General features: G+C 43.3%; 1 protein-coding gene across 1 annotated transcript in view; it reads left to right on the forward strand.

The window, feature by feature from the left end:
• The window catches only part of CLIC4 (chloride intracellular channel 4), an 81,640-nt gene that overhangs the window by 55,987 nt on the left and 5,060 nt on the right, over nucleotides 1–20,593 (forward strand). Inside the window, exons 2-5 of the mRNA XM_075336086.1 lie at nucleotides 1,326–1,435; nucleotides 11,067–11,192; nucleotides 11,551–11,657; nucleotides 20,321–20,502. Coding sequence (XP_075192201.1) covers nucleotides 1,326–1,435; nucleotides 11,067–11,192; nucleotides 11,551–11,657; nucleotides 20,321–20,502 — 525 coding nt within the window. The remainder of the gene's footprint in view (nucleotides 1–1,325; nucleotides 1,436–11,066; nucleotides 11,193–11,550; nucleotides 11,658–20,320; nucleotides 20,503–20,593) is intronic.

The raw sequence follows: 20,593 nt of genomic DNA on the forward strand, positions 1-20,593 counted from the left end.
GCTCAGTTTGGCTGGACGGCCAGGTCTAGGAAGAGTTCTGGTGGTCCCAAACTTCTTCCATTTAAGGTTTATGGAGGCCACTGTGCTCTTAGGAACCCAGAGTACTGCAGACATTCTTTGTAATCTTGGCCAGATCTGTGCCGTGCCATAATTCTGTCTCTGAGCTCCTTGAGCAGTTCCTTTGACCTCATGATTCTCATTTGGTCTGACATGCACTGTGAGCTGTTAGGATTTTATTTGGAAAGGCACACTCCTGTCTATATAAAGGTGGCTTTACACACTGCAACATTGCAAACGACATCGCTGTAACGTCACCGGTTTTGTGACGTTACAGCGACCTCCCCAGCGACATTGCAGTGTGTGAAACACATCAGCGACCTGGCCCCTGCTGTGAAGTTGTGATCGCTACAAATCGTTCAGGACCATTCTTAGGTCCTTTGTTTCCCGCTGTGCAGCATGATCGCTAGAAAGTTTCAGTGTGTAAAGGGGACTTTACAGCGACTTCCCTTTCAAAAAGCTGCTTTACAACGTCCCCAACAACCAGCTAGGTCGCTCTGCAGGTCCGGATCGCTGTTGCGTCGTTGGCCAGGTTTGCCTGTTTGACAGCTCACCAGAGACTTTGTAGCGATCCCGGCCAGGTTGGGATCGCTGGTGGGATCGCTAGAAAGTTTGTGTGTAAACCCAGCTTTAGACCTAACAGTTTAATTAAACACAGCTGGACTCCAATGAAGGAGTAGAAGCATCTCAAGGACGATCACAAGGAAATGGACAGCATGTGACTTAAATGAGTGTCTGAGCTAAGGGTCTGAATATTTGACCATGTGATTTCATTTTTCTATTAATTTGCAAAAAGTTATACATTTCTATTTTTTTTTTTTTTTTGTCAAGATGGGGTGCAAAGTGTACATTAATGAGAAAAATGAACTACTTTGAATTCTCCAAATGGCTGCAGTGAAACAAAGTGAAAAATTTAAAGGGGTCTGAATACTTTCCATACCCACTGTATTTCTTCACAACATTGGCTGTATGTTTGGAGCCACTTTCCTGCTGCAGAATACATTTTGAGCCAATCAGATGCCTTCCCAATGTGGGTGTAATACAAATACACTGCAGCATCATATAAATGAGATTAAAAAAAAAACAACCAATCCTTGTTTTGTAGTTTTAGTCGTTTCAGATTATAAATGTCGAAGTCTTGAAGAATCTGACTAAATATTCTGAGGAGATCCATTGATGCTACCAGCAATATTTTAATCTAAACTGCATAATGAAGGGCTGAACCTTATAAATGTATACTTTAACCAGAGTTTTTTGTGTTTCTCCAGGCTGGAATTGATGGGGAGAGCATCGGAAATTGCCCTTTCTCACAGAGACTTTTTATGATCTTGTGGCTGAAAGGCGTCGTGTTCAATGTGACCACAGTTGACTTAAAGAGGTAAGAGAGCATGGTCAGAAGTAAAGAAACCTTACACAATGTAGACGTGAATTATTTATTTCTTGGTTTTGGATAACATACATTTGACAGTGTGAGGGTGTAAGTGTCTTGTTTTGAGTGTAATACATCTTGTATTATCCTCAGGCATTGTACAGTAACATTTCAGTACAAAACATGGAACGCTGCACAGTCGCACGTGAGATCTATTTGATTCCCAGTAACTTGAAAAGCGTATAATAAAAGCACGAGTTGCCATCTGCACATCGGTGTTAATATGCATTTTAGCAGTAGCTTGATTGTGATCTTCATTGCCATGAACGTAAGTAGGCGTCATACGTGTATGGCAAAAATGTCCTGTCGTGCTTGTGACGGGGACTTTAGCCTGGTCTTCAAGGGTGCAATAGTCTTTGTAAACTAGCAAAAATGTAGCACGGCCCTATATATGTCCCATGACAAATTTTTTTTAAGGATTTTTGGATTTGCCACAAAAGATCATGCACACAAACCATAAAAGCCTCTGTCTCTATTTGTAGGTTCAGATTAATTATGGTTTTTGGTAAAGGGTAATCCAGTCATGTTCACTTGTCATGCAAAAGTAAGGTTGGCCAATTTACCCCTGTAAAGCGGGCTTTACACGCTACGATATATCTAACGAGATGTCGGCGGGGTCACGTCGTAAGTGACGCACATCCGGCATCGTTAGTGATATCGTAGCGTGTGACAGCTACGTGCGACGGTGAACGAGCAGAAATACTCACCACCTCGTTCATCGCTTACACGTCACTCATTTTCTAAAAATCGAACGTCCGGTTGTTCATTGTTCCCGGGGCAGCACACATCTCTCTGTGTGACACCCCGGGAACGATGAACTGCAGCTTACCTGAGTCCCGCCGGCAATGCTGAAGGAAGGAGGTGGGCAGGATGTTACGTCCCGCTCATCTTCGCCCCTCCGCTTCTATTGGCCGGCCGCTGTGTGACGTCCCTGTGACGCCGAATGTCCCTCCCCCTTTAGGAAATGGATGTTCGCCACCCACAGCAAGGTCGTTTGGAAGGTAAGCACGTATGACGGGGGTTACAGCATTGTGCGACACGGGCATGTTCTCAATGGGGACAGGAGAACAATTCATTATCCTTCTTTCCCACAACAGCTGCCTCAGGGACACTAAATGCTCATTACATAACTGCCTGCTATTTGTGTAATGGTCAACAGCATATAGTGTAATAGAAAAAATTTAGATTACAATACCCAATACTAATTCCTTTGTTAGACAGATTTTTAGGATTCATGTATAGTAGGATACGTCATCATAAATTTGGGAGCTTGAGTGTACATAAACTATTGCATTTATCATTTTTACTTATTTATTTTTTTGCAAGAAAAATACCATTAATGTTCAATACCATCACTACTTTTTATCTTTAGAAGTAATGCAGGAAAGTGAACGTTTTACTTTGTAACTTTTTTTTTTTCCCCCTCCTTTTTATGCTTCAGAAAATAACCATAATTTTTAGTTTCTGTAATTCAAAAGGTGAATTGCTGAAATGTGCCTGAAAGCCATTGCTCATTGTAAAAGAAAATAAAGTTACTCTAAAAATAGGGTTGTAGAAACAGGAAATCTTGTTAAATGTTAAGCTGAAAATGAGATGGAGAGAGGGTGAATGAGTCCACTTCATAGCGCCTGTGCTGCGTTCTTCCGTCAGAGCTTTACACACAGCCTCTTGTTCTGTGCAGACCCTGCCAAGGATTCTGGGAGATGCCTATTGGGATTATGTCATGGTGAACCAGATATGTGGGGGGATTTCTACTATCCATAGGACAAACACATCCGTGCATAGCCAAAATGTTAAAATATACATCAGTATTAGGACAAATGTGTCCTTGAAAGACTACATTTAGCCATCATAGCTTCCTATTCAGATAGATATATAATATTAATAAGTTGGTCCAAGATTGCAAATATTTCTTTTTTAAGGAAGTGACTGAACAAGACAGTTGCCTAAACACACATGAATTTACTAATGGACAAATGCACTCTCCCTACTATTATAAATTTATTTAAAACTCTGCACTGATCAAGTTCCTAATATAGCTCTATATTAGTCATGGCTTTAATTGTTTGACATAAGCTACTAGTTCCATGTGTTAGACATAGATTTACAGTACCTGCAGTTAGCCAATTATTAGAGAAGTGTAGGCTCACTGCATACTGCTTATATATTGAGCGGGTAACTGCAGGAAGTTGGTCATCTACCTGTAATCTAAATTGGTTATTTAGAGCTAAGTATGAGGAAAAAATTGAGCTGTAAAAACTATATGAAGAAATTCATAATCACAACTGTGAGCAGTAATGTGACGGAGTTTACCTGCAGGCACAGCTGGAGGTTCCCACGGCACCCCACCTGTGACTGCAGGTAAACTAACACAGGTGAATTCAGTGACCTCACCTCAGGTGAACTCATTGAGTTCAATCAGACCTCAATCTCCTGGCGTGAAACCATGTTTTTTTTTTTCTTTGTTTTGTTTTGGTTTTTTTTCCAAGAGATGCAGATTTGATGCTGGAATTTATGCACCAACTTCCTACCCCAAATCTGCATCTTCTGGCAAAATACCTCACGTAAACACAATGCAGTTTTGATGCATTTTGGGTTTTTTTTTGCCAGTAGATGCAGATTTGGTGCTGGAATTTATATACCAAATTTCTGCACCAAATCTGCATCCCTGGCAAAAAAAAATCGCATCAAAACCACATCGCTTTTAGATGCGTTTTTTTTTTGACAGTAGATGCAGATTTGATGCAGGAAGTTGTATAAATTCCAGCACCAAATCTGCATCTCTTGGCAAAACTTCTCCCCATGGTTTTCTGCAAGGAGATCAGGACAGATTCAACTCAATAAGTTCACCCGAGGTGAGATTACCTTCGGTCACAGGTGGAGTACAATAGGAACCTTCAGCTGTGACCGCAGGTAAACTCGGCGACGTCACTGCTTACACCTGTGGCTCATTCAGTGCCAGTGGGCTGTCATGTTCTCTTGCCAATTTTTACATAATTTAAAAAAAAAAAATTTGCATGGGGTTCCTCCTTATTTTGATATAGCCAAGATAAGCACACGGCTGGTGGCTGCAGCCTGTAGCCGACTGCTGTATGTGCACTGGGTTTCACCGATCACAGATGCTGTTACACAGGGTGTGGACGCGCTGTGACTGCAACCAAGCAGACGTAGGTACTGATGGTGAGCAGGGGAAGCAGTGAATATGTATGAGAGGTAATGAGTGGACTCAGAAGTAGTGTTAGAGCTGAGGGGGAGGTCGTTAAGTATAACGGTCCTGCTTTATTCCTTTTCTTTTTTTCTGTTTTTTTTTTTAATTATTATTATTATGAATATTAGCTATAATTTCTGTCATTATCCGTGTGGTAGAGCCCGAACAGTTTCACTGATTTCACTGATAAGTCCTTGTTTGGGGTTCATGCATGGTGCACGGGCATTAGGTATCTGGTACAGACCCCTAACTTTACAGTTTGGGTTCACCCATCACTACATGTGACAACAAAATTTCTTTAGGGTTTACTTTAATGTTACTATATGTCTGCATTCATTAGACAGAGGTCAATTGTGTGTCCTTTTGGCCTCGGCCTGGCTGTTATACGCCTGCATATTTAACTGTATAAGATAGAAAAGCACACTGTCCACTCTTGTACAAAGAGCCACTGCACAAAGAAAAAAGATGTATACCAAGCCCGATATGTAATTTTCTAGTCTTTTTCTATATGCACGTGTATGGCAGTAGTGTCACAGCAGAACTGCAATAGGCTTCCGTTTAGGCTGGGGCCACACGGGGACTACTGCGATCCCCTAGCATGACACTCTGTTCGTTCTGGCAGTACAGCAGAGCCGAGTGTCATGCGTGTGTCCTTGCAACTGAGGTCCGTTCGTGCGAGCAGACCTCAGCTGCGGGGGGCGGGCCAGCACTCAAAAGGGGAGGGGGGATTTCTCTCCCTCTCTCCCCCGTAGCCAGCTATAGCCATTCTCGCACTCCACTAGCGGTACACCGGTGTACCGCGAGTGCAGTGCGATTTTTCTCTTGCCCCATTCACTTGAATGGGTGCGAGAGAAAGAGACTCAGCTTACAATCGCAGCATGCTGCGATTGTTTTCTCAGTCCGATTAGGGCTGAGAAAATAATCGCCCATGTGTGCTGACACACAGGCTAGAATTGGTCCGAGGGAAATGCGATGTTTTAACGCACTCCACTCGCACTGTTTTTCTCGCCGTGTGGCTTAGGCCTTAGGCTATGTGCGCACGTTGCGTAAATACATGCAGTTACGCTGCGCTTTGTAGCGCAGCGTAACTGCATGCGTCCTGCGTCCCCTGCACAGTCTATGGAGATTGTGCAGGGGCTGTGCGCATGTGGCGTCTTAGAGCGCAGCGCTTCGGCTGCTGCCCGAAGCGCGCGTTCTAAGAAGTGACATGTCACTACTTCCGTGCGCTTTGCCGGCAGCCCCTGCTCTGTCTATGGGAGGAGCTGCAGGCAGAGCGCATGGAATCGGCTTTTTTTTTTCCTCTACGGACATTTTCTGCAGCGATTTGAAGCGCACGTGTGCTCTTCAGATCGCTGCAGAAATTTCTGCAGGGCTAGTACGCAACATGCGCACATAGCCTTAGACCCAGCCTCTAGTGAAGTAACTGCACAGAAGCTCCGTATGTCATACAGTAAAATTGGACTGATTGTGGCCATTCACACTGCTGGGATATTGAAGCCACTGACCGGTCGTGTAACTGGCTTCTTTCCTTTTACACTGGTTCTTACAAGTAATAAATAATAACTTCTCTGTAAGTGAAATAATAATTTACTTCCACTATTCTAGCAGTAACACTTAGTGTAAACATTTACTGCTTAAGTGGTTGTTGCCCTTTGCTTCCACATAGAAACTGACCATAGTGGGACTTTAGCCTGCTGAAGTGCAAGTGTTTAAGAGCAAAGGAATTTGGGTTATGAGTGTATAAGGGGCTGCCAGAAGCACAGTTTGGCATCCAAGTGGTTTCCTGCACTTGTTATGAGCAAAGCCATGAATTTTAATTGCAGAAAATCCCCTAATACATCTTTAGGATCAGCTCATTGAGCTGTACTTGTTAGGACATTTTCAAGTTCTGCATAAGCCATTGAGATTTAGATAACGTTTACTCTCCATTTCTATCCCATTGTTGTGGAGATGGGAAGATGTTACTTGAAAAGTGATTGGCTCTGCAGATAAGGTCACTGAAAAAGTCAAGACTTCCTTTTAATTCAGAGATTTCTGGCAAAATGTAAAAAAAATAAATAAATCACTTGCTACTTACTAACAAACCACACTTTTTGTTCTTACAAGTCTTCTCAACATCATGAATGGGTAAAGCTGCAAAGCACTTGTAAAACAAGCAACTGTGAATGTTATTGTTTTTATGAAAAATCCTCTCCACTCTCAAGAACACTGCTCGTTATCTAGGTTAGGCTACGCTACTTTCACACATCAGTTTTTTGCAATCAGGCACAATCCGGTTTCTGCCTAATGCAACGGATCCGTCTCAGAGTGTGTAAAAATTGATGCGACGGATCCGGTAAAAAACCGGATCCATTTTTTTTTTTTTTTTTTTATTAAGCTGAGGGAGACCTCATAATCATTGCACACGCAGGCACTCCCGCACGCACCATCACCGCACATACACCGGCACTCCCGCACGCACCATCACCGCACATACACCGGCACTCCCGCACGCACCATCACCGCACATACACCGACACTCCCGCACGCACCATCGCCGCACATACGCCGGCACTCCCGCACGCACCATCGCCGCACATACGCCGGCACTCCCGCACGCACCATCGCCGCACATACGCCGGCACTCCCGCACGCACCATCGCCGCACATACGCCGGCACTCCCGCACGCACCATCGCCGCACATACGCCGGCACTCCCGCACGCACCATCGCCGCACACGTCCCGTGTGGCCGCGGGTAACCTGAGTGACGTCACCACTGACGGCGCGACTCTTCAGTTGCTGCGTGGAGCTCCTAGGAGCGGCAGTGTTCTACTGCCGCTCCTGTCAGCTTCATGTAGCAGAGCTGAAATTGTCGCGGGACCTCGTGGACCTGGAGGGGTATTTGGGGATTTTAATAAAATGGTGAAAGAGGGTGTTTTTTTGGTCTGTTATTCCAAATAAAGTATTTTTTTCGGGTGTACGTGTTTTTCACTTACAGGTTTAATCATTGGGGGTGTCTCGGATGCCTGCCATGATTAACCCCTTATTACCTCGATTGCCACCGCACCAGTGCAATTCGGGATGAGCCGGGTAGAGTCCCGGGACTGTCGCATCTAATGGATGCGGCAATTTCGGGTGGCTGCTGGCTGATATTGTTAGGGTGGTGGGCTCCCCATAACGTGGGGCTCCCCATCCTGAGAATACCAGCCTTCAGCCGTGTGGCTTTAGCTTGGCTGGTATCAAAATTGAGGGGAACCGCACGTGTTTTTTTTTAAATTATTTTACTGCAAGATATAGACCCGCCCACCGGCGGCTGTGATTGGTTGCAGTCAGACACGCCCCCACACTGAGTGACAGCTGTCTCACTGCAACCAATCATAGGCGCCGGTGGGCAGGGAAAGCAGTGAATACGAGATTGAATAATGGGCGGCTGGCATTTTCAAATCAGGAGAAGCCGCCAGCAGTGTGACAGCCGTGCCGCGCCGGTGATCGGTGAGAGTCAGTGAGTGTGTGAGAGAGAGAGAGAGAGGCTGGGGCCACACGGAGCACTACTGCCATGCTCGCATCACACTCGGCTCGCGCTGGCAGCACAGCAGGAGCCGAGTGTCATGCAAGTGTCCCTGCGTCTGCGGTCTGACCGTGCGAGCGGACCACAGCTGCGGGGGGCGGCCAGGCTCTCAGGAGGGGGGGCCAGCACGGAGGAGGGGAAGGTGGGATTTCTCTCCCGCTCTCCTCCATAGCTGGCTATTGCGATTCTCGCTCTGCACGCACTGTACACCGGTGTACCGCGAGTGCAGTGTGATTTTTCTCTCACCCCAGTCACTTGAATGGGGGTGAGAGAAAACCCGCAGCATGCTGCGATTGATTTCTCGGTCCGATTACGACTGAGAAAATAATCGCTCGTGTGCGCTGACACACAGGCTAGAATTGGTCCGAGTGGAATGTGATGTTTCATCACACTCCACTAGCACCGATTTTTCTTAGGGCAGAGAGAGAGATTTTCTGACAAGCAATGAATTTATATCACTTCTGGACATGCTCAGAAGTAAAAACCAAATCCGGTACATGCTTCCAGCATTTGATGCATGCCACTGGATTCGGCGTGCATAGACTTTCATTATACACAGCGCCGCACCCGGCGCGATGTGGTTTTTTGTCAGAGACAAAAAATGTTACAAGAGACGTTCCATCCGGCCGCCACATTAGCCAATTACGACGGATCCGGCAAAAGCCGGATGCAACGCAAGGCCAATACAAATCAATGGGGATAAAACTGATCCGGTGCCGGATCAGTTTTATCCTTTTTTTTCCGGATTGTGCCTGATGGAAAAAAACTGATGTGTGAAAGTAGCCTTACCGGCCAACTCTGCATACTCTCAGTGCAGTGCTGGCCAGCTCTATTTTATAGCTCTTGTAAGTGCTACACTGAAACTGGACTAATTGCTTGCTCCAACCAGCTTCAGTGCCCTTGTGCTCCTCAATACTGCAAAGGAGATCTAGCAGATTCGGAGAGTGCACAGTTCAGGACAACCATGTGAGCATGCCACTGATCAAAACTGTCAATCTGGAGCGCACACCCTTTCCCAGGCAGGCAGGCAGGCAGGCATTCAGGAGTCTGGGGATCGGTGCGCTCCTGAATGCTTTGAAGGTGGAAATCATGTGCAGTAGATTTTAGAAATCTCATTCATTTTACTGGTAATGTAAAACACTGCTTTTTTTTCAGCCACTAAACGCAACCCGTTAACAAGCCCTTAGGCTATGTGCCCACGTTGCGTTCTATTACGCAGCGTGTAAGTCACTGCATGTGCGTCTCAGAACGCAGCCAAAAAGCTGCATTCTGAGATGCATTGTAACTGCAGAATTTCTGCAGAATTCATGCATTCTGGATGCTTGCTCTGCCATGGGAAAAGCATCCAGAACGCACATTTTTGACAGTGCGGTCCCATTCGGCTCTGCTGCATCCCCATAGACATGCAGCAGAGCCGAGTGGGACCGGACTGTCAAAAAGAGCATGGCTGGCTGCGAGAGAGAGCCACGCAATCAGAATGAACTCTGATGCTCACCCGACTTCATTGTGATCGCGCGGCTCTGTGCGTGTGCCGCGGCTTGATTTACAATCACAGGTGAAGGACTCACCGGTGACCGCATATCTCCTGAGTGACTGAAGTGAGCCACGCGATCACCGGTGCCGTCACTCAGGTTACCTGCGGCTAGCTCGAGTCCTCCACCCAAGACCTGTGGCCGCGGGTAACCTGAGTGACGTCTCCGCTGACAGTGCGACTCCCTTCAGTTGCTGCGTGGAGCTGACAAGAGCGGCAGTGTTCTACGGCCGCTCCTGTCAGCTTCATGTAGCAGAGTTGGATGTGTCGTGGGATCTCGTGAGGATTACGCCAGACCTGGAGGGGTATTTGGTGATTTTAATAAAGTGGTGAAAGAGGGTGTTTTTTGTCTGTTTCAAATAAAGGATTTTTTGGGTGTATGTGTTTATTTACTTTCACTTACAGGTTAATCATTGGGGGTGTCTCATAGACACCTGCAATGATTAACGTAGGACTTAGTGGCAGCTATGGGCTGCCATTAACTTCTTATTACCCAGATTGCCACTGCACCAGGGCAGTTCTGGATGAGCCGGGTAGAGTCCCGGGACTGTTGCATCTAATAGATGCGGCAATTCCGGGCGGCTGCTGGCTGATATTTTTAGGCTGTGGGGCTCCCCATCCTGAGAATACCAGCCTTTAGCCGTGTGGCTTTATCTTGGCTGGTATCAAAATTGGGGGGACCTCACGCAGTTTTTATTTTTTGTTTGTTTTTTTTTTATTTTACTGCACTAAATAGACCCGCCCACCGGCGGCTGTGATTGGTTGCAGTGAGACAGCTGTCACTCAACGTGGGGGCGTGTCTAACTGCAACCAATCATAGGCACTGGTGGCGGGGAAAGCAGGGAATACGAGATTGAATAATAAGCGGCCGGCATTTTCAAAAACTGGAGAAGCCGCCACAGTGTGACAGCCGTGCAGCGCCGTGCCGGTGTTCGGTCAGTGATCGGTGAGTATGAGAGAGGGGGGAGAGAGACAGACCGACATTGCAACCAAAACTCACAAGAGTGACATGTTTCTTTTAAAACACAGCATTTTGCCAGCATGCAAATTGCTACGTTATAAAACGCAACGTGCGCATGGATTATGCACAATCTTCATAGATTGCGCTGGGGACGCAGGACGCATGCAGTTACGCTGCAGTGTAATACGCAGCGTAGCTGCACGCAAATACGCAACGTGGGCACATAGCCTTACTTAGGATTGCATTCCAAAGTGTTGATGAGATATTTTTATGTGACCACTAAGGATTGATATTACCTTCATTATTCATGTCTGTTTGTTGTTTTCTGCAGGAAGCCAGCAGATTTACAGAATCTTGCACCTGGAACCCATCCTCCATTTATAACCTACAACCATGAAGTCAAGACTGATGTAAATAAGATAGAGGAGTTTCTGGAAGAAGTACTCTGCCCTCCAAAGTGAGTGAGCTGTCCATTGATGGTCCAATGCTTGTGATTGGATAGCCAGATTTGATTCCAGTAAATGATCAAACATTAAGTAATGGCAACCATAAGATGAGCTCATTGACGTTAGTCACCTGTCAACTGACACCTCTATGTGACCTGACCTGACAAGTGTGTGATGGAAATAAGAGACTCTTTGTGCTCCAGTGCACTGACCTGTAGTAAATTCAGAGCCCAGTCAGAACATAGCTGTCACACAGTAACGTACAAGACCGGCTTTCTGAAATCAGACCCTCTTGGCATAAATTAGGGTTTCACTAGTAGGTCAAATATTTAACTTGTAATTTTTTTAAAAAGCATATAATTCTTTTAGGTACCGCAAGCTAGCAGCAAGACACCCAGAGTCAAACACAGCTGGTATGGACATATTTGCTAAGTTTTCTGCATATATCAAGAACTCCCGGCCAGATGCCAATGAAGGTAATTCATCCAGACTGCCGCTTATTTCGTATGCAGCTTACTATTACGTGATTTAGCTGCCAATGATTGCTGGTTTGGCCAAAGACTGCCTCCTCTGACTTTTGAGTCAGGTGGATACGTATATTTATTTTAATAGTGAGCGGAAAATAAGCCACTACTGGAGACGTCAAGCAGCCGATTAGCCTCTGGGGAGCAAGTAATCAGGCATGTTGAAATCCAACTACTGTCAGTGCCCAAATATATATTACACTATTGGCTGCTCTAGCTGGAATTAAAGTGGGGAGAGTTTGGATCACATGGAGATACTGTTCCCCAACTCTAGTCTTCACGGTACCGTAAAAGATCATGTTTTCAGAATTTCCCTAATTCCACTGCCTGTGGAATCAGATTAGGCTATGTGCGCACTCTGAGTATTTGGTTGCAGAAATTTCAGTGACTGGCCTCATGTATACTGCCAGCTTTATATTATACAGTGATTTATTTCATTATACTTTGTACAAAGTATTTCTTTTCTCACCTTCTATTTTGTCTTCTAATAGTGTAATCTCAATTTTGAGGGGTTTCCCGGTTTCAGAAAACCCCTGCTGCTCGGCTGCACTTTGGTTTTATAAATATAGAATATAGTGATTGAGAAGGGGAGGTCCCCAGTGGTGGACAACCCCTTTCCACTATGGCAAATATCCTCGTATTTGGTCAAAAACCTGATGACTAATCTACAGTGTGCCAGTCACAAATTGAACTGTAAGGGGTACTTTGCACGTTGCGAGATCGCTACTGCGATATCGTCGGGGTCAAATCGAAAGTGACGCACATCCGGCGCCAGTAACGGCGTCGCAACGTGTAAAGCTTAGAAGCACCGATAAACTATCGCAAAAGCAGCGAAAATCGGTGATCTGTGTAGTGTCGGTCATTTCCATAATTTCGCTGCAGCGACAGGTACGATGTTGTTCCTCGTTCCTGCGGCAGCACACATCGCTGTGTGTAAAGCCGCAGGAGCGAGGAACATCTCCTTACCTGCGTCCCACCTGCAATGAGGAAAGAAGGAGATGGGCGGGATGTTTACACCCCGCTCATCTCCGCCCCTCCGCTTCTATTGGCCGCCTGCCGTGTGACTCCGCACGACCCGCCCCCTTAGGAAGAAGGCGGGTCGCCGGCCAGAGCGACGTCGCAGGGCAGGTAAGTGCGTGTGAAGCTGCCGTAGCGATAATGTTCGCTATGGCAGCTATCACAAGATATTGCATCTGCGATGGGGGTGGGGACTATCGCGCTCGGCATCGCTACAATCGGCTAGAGATGTCGCAGCGTGCAAAGTACCCCTAAGTGTACACTGATGCAGTGTGCTGTTGAAGGACAGAACTATAAACACTATTTTCGTTTGGCAACTTAAAAAAAACAGAAAAATTAAGGTTTCCATTAAAGTGTTAGAAGTACCGTATGCCAAAATACTGTAGTCCAGAGACCCCAAACTGAGTGTAAATCTGGTCCTGCTGAGGGAGGAGGGAAACGAAGTGGAGACATTCACAGTGCTGCACTGCCCTCTGCTGTTCCGTGATTATAGCTTATGGGAGTCGTTATGAAACTCCATGATTGTTAGAAGTTGATAAAAGCAGGAAAGCCCTTCTTTCAAAAAGGAGAACCTCTATTAACAATGACTTAAAACTGTGTGCCAAAATCATAGCAAAAAGAATACAAAACATAATACCTGATCTTATAAACCTAGAACAAGTGGGATTTACAAAAGAGAGAGAAGCAAAAGATAATGTAATTAAAACACTAAATTCCATTCAATATGCAAAACATAACAATATTGAAACTGCAATCATCACCTCAGATGCAGAAAAAGCTTTCGACCGCGTCAATTGGCTATTTATCGAACAAACTTTAAAAAAATGTGGCTTCCCACACTTATTCATTGACAAAATCCTGGCACTTTATACCACCCCAACCGCAAAGCTAAAAATAAATAATGAACTCTCCTCTAGTTTTAACATAAAAAATGGAACCAGACAGGGCTGTCCCCTTTCACCACTTCTATTTATTCTAACAATAGAAACCTTTCTCCAGAAAATAAGACAAAATCCCAAGATCTCATGCCTGAAATGCAACCAAATAGAATACAAATCCGCGGCATTTGCAGATGACATACTTTTCATTTTAACGAACCCTTCAAATTCAATTAAGGCCCTTACCGCAGATTTCAAGTTATATAGTGAAGTCTCCAACTTCAAAATAAATTTTTCAAAATCCCATTTATTAAACATTAACATTCCCCCCAAAATATGGAAAAATGTATCAGAATCATCCCCTTTCAGTATTAGCAATTCCATCACCCACCTAGGCGTAAGAATTAGCAACTCCCTGTCTCAACTATACGATCTGAATCTCAAGCCACTTTTTCTCAAAATAGAAGCCGACATTTCCGCTTGGAGCAGTTTACCAATCTCGTGGTTTGGGAGAACCAATTTAATCAAGATGATCATTCTGCCAAAAATCTTATATCTTCTACAAGTAATCCCTACAGATATCCCACAACATTTCTTCCGCAAATTGAAAAACATGATCTCAAATTTTATATGGCTTAAAAAGAGCCATAGACTAAAGTACACTATACTGACTGCTCCTAAATCTAAAGTAGGTACAGGACTCCCAGATTTTGAACGCTATTGGCTAGCCACACACATAGCCAGACTCATGGAGATGAGGATAAACCCCCCCCTAGAAAACTGTGGACTACCTTGGAAATCGGCAACTTAAAAGGAGACCTATCACATTTTCTATGGCCAACCCCTCACAACAGATTCAAATATAAAGACATACTGAACCCTTTTACCAAAGTAACACTTAAGCTTTGGCACAAATTTAATAAAAAGCTAGATCTAATTCCGAACATTTGCAGAGCCACCCCCATTTTACATGTAATCCCGCAAAAATTTAGACTCCTAAAAAACAAAATTAGGACATCAAACAATCTCTGCAACATAACACTGTCAGAGATAATCCATAACCATGAACCATTAACTACAAGAGCTAAAATCCATCTTTAATCCAATAGATTTAAAAGATAAAGACCTAGCCATCATTAGAGACCTAGCTTCATATCACATCCCAGATATTTCCCCTTCAAACCCGTCCCCCAACAAGAATTTCTACTACATGCTTAACCCCTTAACGACCGCGGGCCGTAAAATTACGTCCTAAATGACATAATGTTACTGCCCGCGGTCCTCCGGCGGCAGCATGCCGCGATCGGCACACATCTCAGCTGATTTTCACAGCTGAGATGTGTGCCTGCTAGGCACGAGCAGAACCGTTATCTGCTCGTGCCGATTAACCCCTTATATGGCGCTGTCAATACATGACAGCGCCATTATAAGCGCGATTGCGGTAATATTTTCCTTACCGCCCGATACCGGAAGTCACGTGACGCAATCACGTGACTCCCGATAGTTGTCATGGTAGCACAGGGTCATGTGATGACTCCTGTACTACACCTGACTTGGTTTCACTTTCGCTGTGCCCGGGGCACAGCAAAAGAGAAAGACAGCGTATCTGCTGTTTACAGCCTTGCAGCTGTGATCAGCAGATACTGCAGAGCGATCGGAATGCTGATCGCAATAGCCCCCTAGGGGGGCTAGTAAAATAAAAAAAAAAGTTAAAAAATAAGTTTTAAAAAATTAAAAACAAACAAAAAAACCTAAAAGTTCAAATCACCCCCCATTCGCCCCATTGAAAATTAAAGGGTTAAAAAAATAAAAAATATACACACATTTGGTATCGCCGCGTTCAGAAACGCCCGATCTATCAAAATATAAAATCAATTAATCTGATCAGTAAACGGCGTAGCGGCAAAAAAATTCCAAACGCCAAAACGACGTTTTTTTGTCGCCACAACTTTTGCGCAAAATGCAATAAGAGGCGATCAAAACGTAGCATCTGCGCAAAAATGGTACCGTTAAAAACGTCAGCTCGAGACGCAAAAAATAAGCAGTCATTGAGCCTAAGATCCCGAAAAATGAGAACGCTACGGGTCACTGAATATGGCGTAAAACGTGCGCCACTTTTTTCGGACAAACTTCCGATTTTTTTTTTAACCCCTTATATAAAAGTAAACCTATACATGTTTGGTGTCTACGAACTCGCACTGACCTGAGGCATCACACCCACACATCAGTTTTACCATATAGTGAACACAGTGAATAAAATATCTCAAAAACCATAGTGCTATCGCACTTTTTTTGCAATTTTTCAGCATTTGGAATTTTTTTGCCATTTTCTAGTACACAATATGGTAAAACTGATGGTTTCATTTAAAAGTACAGCTCGTTCCGCAAAAAATGAGCCCTCACATGACCATATTGACTGAAAAATAAAAAAGTTACGTCTCTCAGAAAAAGAATGGCGAAAAAAAAAAACGGAAAGCGAAAAATCGGCCGGTCGGGTTAAGGGAAGAATAGGCTAATCTCAAAAATATACAAGCTACTATATAACATTTCGGAAAAACCTTCTTACATTAACAGATGGGAAATGGAACTAAACACCACCTTCAACCCTAGTGAAATTCAAATGATCTTCAACAACGCCCACAACCTATCAACCTCCTCTAGATATAAAGAACTCAACTATTAAATTATCTCACGGGGGTATAAAACCCCAGACATTCTCTACAAAATTGACAACTCCTTGTCACCACACTGCTGGAGATGTAATCAAATGTCCGGCACCCCTTCACACATTTGGTATCATTGCCCAAAAATAGCAAACTATTGGGATTCCATTAAAATTCACATAGAAAATGCTCTCAAGACCAAACTCCCTTTCAACCCAAACTTTATTATCCTCAATCTAGATCCACAAAAGGAACACCTAAACAAACTCTCAATAATACCTCATCTCATAAATGCAGCAAAACTTCTAATAGCCAGACACTGGAAAGAAGGTGATGCACCGAGTCTAACCGAGTGGTTCAATGAATCAAATCTTATAAGCATACATGAAAAAGCCCGATTTGCATTACACTAGGAAAAATGCGAAGCTTTTAGAATCTTGGGACAAATGGGATAGATACCAAAAGTTAACTAAAATCTCTTGACAAATTTTCTCATCCAAAGATAGCACATTAGCTCAGAAACCGAATAGACAGTTAAGCAAAACAAACACGTTGCTCATACACACCTCTGAAAACCAAAACCTTTTCATATTTTCATATATATAAATCCTAGTAACCAGACACCTTCTTAGAAATAGGTGGGAATCTCACCTTTTTCCCCTTCCCCTATCCCCTCTACATTCCCAACCCCTTGTCCTCTTTACTTTACACCAACCTCACGTCCCCATCTCTCCCTCTTTCCTTTCCGTTTCTCTTTCCTTTCATCTGAAAAATACATGTTTATGCTTATTTGTTGTTGCAATTTAATTTCTGTAATATTAAGAAACATCTTAAATAAAGAATTTACAAAAAAAAAGAGAACCTCATACAATTGCTCATATTGAATAAATCATAGTCAAATATTACTGATATACGTTATTCATTGACTAAACGTTATGGAACACTGTACAGTTCAAGATAGTGAGATGTACATACAGAAATACATAAACTCACAAGCTTTTTTTAATTTTTTTTTGCTTGGGGAGGGTGAGTTGCGTGGGAGGGGTCCAATAAAGTCACTGCTGTATTGCTTTGTGACTCAGCAATACATGGCGGGTCCTGATAAATCAAATCTGTCCTATTTTTGTGAATGATAGGCCACTGTACCAGCACACAACCTTCATGGTATTGTTCAGTGTGGATTTGGACTACACAGTGTTAAGTTGGTGACCCATCTTCAGGAAAGGTGATGACCGTTTTACTCCTAGAAAGCCCTTTTCGGCTTAGGCTATGTTCACATGTTCCATTTCTGCAGTGTTGTTTTTTTTGTTTGTTTTTTTTTTTTTTTATGGGGATAAAACTTGCTTACAAGAAGTAGGTCTTCCTGTGTTTTTTTTTTTTGTTAGGCTTGTCATTTGTCTGCAATACTTGTTTGATAAAGTTTTATTCCCAAAAAAGATGCAAAAACGTGTGGTTGTGTTATGCAGTGTTTTTACACTTTTTATGGGTCAAAAACCTAGCCCAAATCGCAGCATCTCAATTCTTGCTATGTTCCCACAATGAGCTTTCGGTGAGTCTTTGATGTAGAATATCTGTACCAAATAAAAATGAAAAATAAAAATATATATTTATTTACATATGGGTTTTTTATTTTCAAATCCTTTTTTTTTTTTTTTTTTTTTTTTTTTCTTACGCTTTTCTCATGTGCATTTATTATGCTTTTGACGCTGCGGTCTCTTAATGGTATGTCTTGTTTTAAATAAAGTTGCTTTGTTTTTGTTACTTCCTGGTATTTGACCAAACTTAATGTGCCTATTACATGCGTTCTTAGTGTGTTCCCGTTGTGTGGTTTTTGCCTGTTGTTTTTGTACCTGTAATGCAAGTCTATGGGGAAAAATCTATGCTGAAAACTAAAAATTTTTATAGTGTACCAACAATGAGTTTTTAGTGAGCTTTTGCTGCTATGCATTTTTGCTGCACCAAAACATGCGCAGTGCAGCGTCTTACAACTCCAGCAAAGTGGATGGGATTTACAGAAATATTCTTCCAATTATTTTTTTGGTTTTTTTTTACTCTGCGTAAACCAAGTTTACACTGATTATTTCCCTATAGAATTGCATTAGATGCGGAAAATCCACAGATGAAAAACTGCATATGCAGTTTTAGGGCATATTCATGGGGGGAGTGCATAAAAGAAACCTCATGTAATCCACACACTAGTGTATCAGCAAAGTTTTGATAAGGCCAAATACCAGGAAGTATCAAAAACAAAGGAGCTTAAAGCCAGATATACCAACAAGAGACAAAAACCACATCGTCAGAACAGTGTAAAAAAAACACAAAAGCAAGTAATTTACTTAATGGGTACAGAAATGCTGCAGCAATTCTGCACCATCGAAATCTCACCAAAAGCTAGTACTGGGAAAAAGAACAATGTGTGCATGGGTTTTCTGAAATCTCAGACAAGTTTTTGCTGCTGCTGAAAAACGCAGCATTTTTTTTGCAGGGGAACCCCCCCCCCCCCCCTGCAAAAATGCAATGTGTGAGCATAGCCATAAAGGGTTTTTCGCATCTCCAAGATCCTACCCAATATGTAGTAGATATGGTAGTAATATTAGCAAATACCTCAAATTAGAAATGTAGGATAGTTCTTCTAACATAACCATGTCTTAATTGCTGGGCAGGGCATTGCAGCTTAGGGATCCATGGTCACAAACAACTGTCACTGTATGAGTGGTCATAACTGTGGATTCCTAAGCTGTAATTCCCTGCACATGATGTAAGAGACTTTGCTTTATCAGAAGACATGTACTACATTTTTAATTGGAGGGATTTGCTATTATTTTTTTTTATTATTATTATTACTACATATTGGGGTAGGATCTTGGAGATGGGAATAACCCTTTAAATTGTAATTTCCATCTGAGTTTCATATTGAAGTTGGAAATAACTACTTCATGGTCCCAGTCACCGGAGGCAGAGTTAAACACAGCTACTACACTGTTTGCATAACTCCTGTGAAAATGAATAGGAGTTATGAAAACAACTTACCACAGTGAGCTCTGTCATTTCAGCACCTTGGGAGGTACACAAACAGCATAGCTCACTCAGTTACACTGTTTTGTAACTCTCATTAATTTCTATGAGCATTTAGGAAATGGAAGCTTTTATTGACCTCTGTTATGACCGGCAGAGATGGGAATAACTTTCAAGTGGTTGTCGTTTTTATTGTTCACCTATTTTGTTTGAGGTCCTCATCAGATCAGTGGTGTGCAAGACTGCATCCCCAATGGTCAGCTGTTATCAGCTCTGGCAGTGCCTACATGTAATCTGTCTATGACCTGTGTAGTGGTCATTGCCAAAAACTGGAGATCAGGTTATTGAATTTGAGCTCCAGTACCAGGGAGGGTCCACGACACATTATACAGAGCTTTGATGCTCCGTTCTGTACAGTTTACATCTGGCCACTTCCATGACTAATTACACTTTATTGGTGGGAATGACATGTTTTAGACACCGCTAATCTGATATTGATGACCTAAGATAAGGATAGATCATCCTTACAAAAGGGTGAACAACCCCTTGAAGATTAGGAGACCACTAAAGGTACCGTCACACATAACGAGATCGCTAGCGAGATCGCAGCTGAGTCACCGTTTGGTGACGCAGTAGCGATCCCGTTAGCGATCTCGTTATGTGTGACATCTACCAGCGATCAGGCCCCTGCTGTGAGATCTCTAGTCGTTGCAGAATGGTCCAGGCCATTTTCTTCAAAGGTGATGTCCTGCTGAGCAGGACACATCGCTGTGTTTGACACTGTGTGACAGGGTCACAGTGACTGCTGAGATCGTTATACAGGTCGCTACTGCGACCTGTATTGTTCCTGCATCGCTGGTAAGATCTGACTGTGTGACATCTCACCTGCGATCTCCCAGCGACTTACCTGCGATCCTTATCAGGTCACATCGTTTTCGGGATCGCTGGTAAGTCGTTGTGTGTGACTGGGCCTTAAGACGTCTTGTGTTCTTTTTGAAAGGTAAAAGTTCTAATTTAATTTCTTGTTTATTTTATTTTATAGCACTAGAAAGAGGATTACTGAAGACGCTGCAGAAGCTTGATGACTACCTGAACTCGCCCTTACCTGATGAAATTGATGAGAATAGTATTGATGATGATGCCGTTTCCAACCGGAAATTCTTAGATGGTGATGATATGACTCTAGCTGATTGTAACCTTTTGCCAAAGCTCCATATCGTAAAGGTACAAAAGAATGGAAAAACCTTAAGTATGGTGTGCAAAACTAGGCATTTTTGTCAACTCGCCAGCTAACCATTTCTACATGTTTTTCTTG

Source organism: Anomaloglossus baeobatrachus, chromosome 2, assembly GCF_048569485.1.
Source record: "Anomaloglossus baeobatrachus isolate aAnoBae1 chromosome 2, aAnoBae1.hap1, whole genome shotgun sequence".
NCBI classification, from domain to species: Eukaryota; Metazoa; Chordata; class Amphibia; order Anura; family Aromobatidae; genus Anomaloglossus; species Anomaloglossus baeobatrachus.